The 5,000-nt window shown below is 47.8% G+C and overlaps 1 protein-coding gene across 1 annotated transcript in view; it reads right to left on the bottom strand.

Annotated features, from left to right (window-relative positions):
• Positions 1-5,000, bottom strand: part of LOC119576084 (potassium voltage-gated channel protein Shaw-like) — a 40,235-nt gene that overhangs the window by 26,286 nt on the left and 8,949 nt on the right. Inside the window, exons 2-3 of the mRNA XM_037923625.1 lie at positions 2,487-2,603; positions 372-506 (exon numbers count right to left, since the gene is read on the bottom strand). Coding sequence (XP_037779553.1) covers positions 372-506; positions 2,487-2,603 — 252 coding nt within the window. The remainder of the gene's footprint in view (positions 1-371; positions 507-2,486; positions 2,604-5,000) is intronic.

Here is a 5,000-nt window from a genome sequence, read left to right as displayed (position 1 = left end):
AAAACAAATAAACAAACAAATAAAAAGAAGTAAGAAACGAAAAAAAAGAAAAAGAAGATAAAGACAAAAAAAAAGGAAAGGAAGAAAAAAAATACAGACAAAAAAAAAAGAGGAAAAAAATGTATAGACAAAAAAAACAACAAGAACAAAATCAAATGAATAAGAATACCCCCCTCAAAAAAAAAAAAAAAAAAAAAAAAAAAACAGACAAGAGCCAAGAGCCAGCAGACAAGAGCCAGTAGACAAGAGCCAAGAGTCAAGAGCCAAGAGCTAAGAGCCAGTAGACAAGAGCCAAGAGCCAGCAGACAAGAGAGAGTAGACAAGAGCCAAGAGCCAAGAGCCAGTAGACAAGACCCCCTCCTCAGCCTTACCGCCGTGTAGGTCATCCAGCAACATGGCTCCACTTGGTTCGAGTCGAGGCCCCAGAACTCGAGCTCCTCCTCGAAAAGCGGTCCGCACACGTCCGTCGGGTAGTGGAGCTTCCCCGTGCGGTAGTAGTTCAACACCTGAGGGAGGGGGAGGAGAGATGAGCTGCTGGGGGCGTGGCGGGAGGGGGGAGGGGGAGGAGAGATGAGCTGCTGGGGGCGTGGCGGGAGGGGGGAGGGGGAGGACAGATGAGCTGCTGGGGGCGTGGCGGGAGGGGGGAGGCGGGTCACAGGTGAGCTGCTGGGGGCGTGGCGGGAGGGGGGAGGGGGAGGAGAGATGAGCTGCTGGGGCGTGGTGGGCGGGTGGTAGGGGGAGGACAGTGAGCCTCCTGGCCCGCTGCTGGTGGCGTGGCGGGGGGGGGGAGGGGGGAGGGGGAGGACGGGTGGCTGCTAGGGGGCGTGGCGCGGGGGGGGGGCGGGTGGGCGCGGGGATGGGGGGGGGGGGAGGACAGATGAGCTGCTGGGGGCGTGGCGGGAGGGGGGAGGCGGGTCACAGGTGAGCTGAGGGAGGTGGGAGGCGGGGCACAGGTTGAGTCTGAGGGGGGCGGTGGCAGAAGGGGCGGGGGGCACAGAGGACTGAGGGTGGGCGTGGCAGAAGGGTTTAAGAGGGCCTGAGGGGGACAGATGAGGAAGCTGCTGCTCTCTGGGGGACGGGTGGCGGGGGGGAGGGGGAGGGGCGGGGGTGGGGTGGCTGTCGGGGGGGGGGGGGGGGGGGGGGGGGGGGGGGGGGGGGGGGTGGGACGGGGGGGAGGGGGGGGGGGGGCATAGGTGAGCTGAGGGGGGCGTGGCAGGAGGCAAGAGGCAGGGCACAGATGAGCTGAGGGGGGCGTGGCGGTAAGTGGGAGGGGGAGGAGGGAATGGGAGGGAGTGGGTGGAAAAGGGGCGGGGGACAGATGAGCTGAGGGGGCGTGGCAGTAGGTAGGATGAGGGTGGGGCGGGAGGGGGTGGTGGGAGAGGGTGGTTTTGTGGGTAGTGGGTAGGGTATGTGGGTATATGGGTAGGTGGGAGGCTGTGGGTGATATTGTGGGTAGTAATTCAGTATTAGTATTGTGGGTGGTATTTGTGGATAGTAGAAATAGAGGTGGGTGGAGCGAGAGGCGGGGCTGGAAATAGAAGGGGGCGGGGCAGGAAATAAAAGAGGTACGGGGCGGGAAATAAAAGGGGGCGGGGGTGGAAATAAAAGAGGGGCGGGGCTGGAAATAGAAGGGGGCAGGTCGGGAAATAGAGAAGGGGCGGGGCGGGAGGTGGGAAAAGGGGCGGGGCGGGGTAACGGGGTGCGGGTTATAGTGGGTAGTAATCCAGTATTAGTATTGTGAGTGTTATATGTACCAGAGGCAGATGGGAAACAGATGATATATAACAATAGCAACATATTGTTTTATTTTTTTATTTTTATTTTTTCCTCCTTCCCTTCCTTCTTCCTTTCCCCGGTGTCTCTCTTCCCTCTTTCTTTTCCCTTCCTCCTTCTCCTCCGCTACCTAATTCTTCTTTTCTCATTTCCCACCTTTCTCAGCCTCTTCCTCTTTCGCCTCTGCGTCTAATTCTTCTTCGATTCTCCTCCTCCTCCTTCTCTTCCTCCTACTTCTCCTATTCCTCCTTCTCCTCCTCATACTCCGCTTCCTTCCTCCTTTTCCTTCCTCCTTCGTCACCTCTTTCCATCCATCTCCTTCTCTGTTTCCCTTTCCTACTTCTTTACTCCTTCCTCTCCTTCCTCTTTCCTCCAACCTCCTCCTCCCTCCTTCTTCTTTCCCTCCTCCTCCCTCCTCCCTCTTTCCTCTTTCCCTCCTCCTTCCTCCCTCCTCCTCCTCCACCTCCCTCCATCCTCCCGTCTACCTCTCCCCTCCCCTCCCTCCATCCCCTGTGGGCCTACCCCCAACCGAACTTCCTCCCTCCTCCCCCCCCATCCTCCCTTCCTCCCTCTCATCCTCCCCCTCCATCTCCTCCCTTCCTCCCTTCCTCCCTCCATTCCTCCCTCCACTCCCCCCTCCCCTCCTTCCCCTCCCTCCCTCCCTCCCTCCCTCCCTCCCTCCCTCCTCCTTTTCCCCCTTTCCCCCTCCTTACCTGAGCGAAGACACCCGGATGCCGATCGAAGAAATACTCGTTGAGGATCGGGTCGTAGTTAGCGAGGGCTTCCGTTAACCTCGAGAGGCGCGTGGCTGGGATCTTCTTCAGTGTTGCCTGCAGGAGGAGAAGAGAGAGAGAGAGAGAAAAAAAAGAGGGTTTAGATAGAGCTTGGGCGTCAGATGTCTTAAGGATTAAGATTAATTAAGCTGGGCCTTCGTCTTTTTAATATTGTCGATTTACACTCTCACATTTTTGTCTTCTATTATTATTGTTATCCTTATTATTATTATTATTATTATTATTTTTCATTATTATTATTATTATTATAATTATTATTATTATTATTATTATTATTATTATTATTATTATTATTGTTATTATTACTATTATCATTATCATAATCATTGTTCATTTATCCATATATTTTATTATTATTATTATTATATATATATATTTATTATCATTATCATTTTTTGTAATAAATGCAATAGTCCGCATTCTGTATACTAAGGTGAAATGTGGCTCCCTGGGGTAGATGGGTTTGACAGCCCTGAGGGTTTGGTTAGAAGGTTTGGTTAGATTTTGTTAGATTTTGTTAGAAGGTTTGGTTAGATTTTGTTAGGTTTGGTTAGATTTTGTTAGATTTTGTTAGAAGGTTTGGTTAGATTTTGTTAGATTTTGTTAGAAGGTTTGGTTAGATTTTGTTAGATTTTGTTAGAAGGTTTGGTTAGATTTTGTTAGATTTTGTTAGAAGGTTTGGTTAGATTTTGTTAGAGGGTTCTGTTAGAGAGGTTAGTTGGAGTGTTTGGTTAGAGGATTGTTAAAATGTTTGTCAGAGGGTTAGTTAGAAGTGGTTTATTTAAGAGAACTGGTTAGCGTTAGATAGAGGGCTAGCTTGTTAGAAGACTAGATAGAGTCAGTATGTTAGAAGATCCGTTACTGACCTTTAAGGGAATTGAGAATTAATTAATAATCACTTAAACACAGTGATATCAAACGACGTATAAATCTACATATCAATTAATAAAGATCCATATTCGTAGCAGACCAGACGAATCTCCAGCTCGATTCACCTAATCTCAAAAAGAAAAAAAAAAATCTCACAACAGAAGGAAAAAGAAAAAGAAAATAAAAGAAAAAAAAGAAAAGAAAAGAAAAAAATATATATCACATCGCAAACTTTCCTTCATAAAAAGAAAAAGAAATTCGCCATTATCCCCCCCACCCCCACCACCCCATAATGACACCATAACGCAAGTAAATCACAGTACTACCCACGTCCCATTCCACGTTCATTCCTTTGTGGCGTCTCATTGGTCAGATTTATGCCGGGGAGGGGTAATTTCATCGACTGAATTAGCCAATCAGAGGCCACGGAATGCAGGAGGATGGCTGTCTCTTTAAATACAAATATCCTTGTGATTAATGACTGATTACCTGGTTTTGATATGTGTGAGGGTGGTTTGCAGTTTGCTGGGAGAGAGTTCAGGTGGAGAATATGAGAGAGAGGTAGATAGAGAGATAGATAAATGAATAGAGAGATAGAGATAGATAGATAGATAGATAGATAGATAAATGAATAGAGAGATAGAGATAGATAGATAGATAGATAGATAGATAGATAAATGAATAGAGAGATAGAGATAGAGATAGATAGTTAGATAGATAGATAGATAGATAGATAGATAGATAGAGAGAGAGAGAGAGAGAGAGAGAGAGAGAGAGAGAGAGAGAGAGAGAGAGAGAAAGGGGGGGGGGAGAGGAAATGAGCAAAAGGAGACAGACAGAGACAGAGAGATCGAAAAAAAAGGAAAATAACCAAAGCAGACAAAGTAAAGCAAAAATAATCAAAACAGAAAAAAAATAAACAAAGAAAAACGCGAATTAATGATAAAAACAAAATAGAAACAACAATCATAAAAATAAAAAGAATAAAACAATAAAGAAATAAAAGGAATAAAACAATAAACGTAAAAAACAAAAGGAGAAAAAACAATAAGAAAATAAAGCAAACGAACAAAGAGTCACAGTAAGCAGAGACACACACGCGCGCAGACCATAATGCACTTTAATTACCGGCAAGAGCGGGTGGCGCAACGAGCGGCCTTCGCACTCTTCCTCCTCCTCCTCCTTCTCCCCTTCCTCCTACTTCTTCTCTCCATTCTTCCTACTTCTTCCCCTCTCTCTTCCTCCTCCTTCTCTCTCTTCTTCTTACTCCTTCTCTCTCTTCCTCCTCCTCCTTCTCTCTCTCTTCTTCCTACTTCTTCTCTCTCCTCCTCCTACTCCTGCTTCTCACTCTCCCTCCTTCTCCTCTTGCTACTCCTTCTCTCTCTTCCTCCCCCTCTTTCTCTTCTTCCTCCTCCTTCTCTCTCTTGCTACTTCTCTCTCTTCCTCCTCCATCTCCTCTTCTTCCTCCTCCTTCTCATCTTCCTCCTCCTCTCTCTTCCTCCTTCTCCTTGCCCTCCTGCCCCCTCCTTCCTTCTCCCTCTTCCACAAAATTGCCAACTTAGA

This window comes from Penaeus monodon, chromosome 8, assembly GCF_015228065.2.
Source record: "Penaeus monodon isolate SGIC_2016 chromosome 8, NSTDA_Pmon_1, whole genome shotgun sequence".
Classification (NCBI taxonomy): domain Eukaryota; kingdom Metazoa; phylum Arthropoda; class Malacostraca; order Decapoda; family Penaeidae; genus Penaeus; species Penaeus monodon.
The sequence above is the reverse complement of the archived record's forward strand: the minus strand, read 5'-3'. Positions and strand labels throughout refer to the sequence as shown.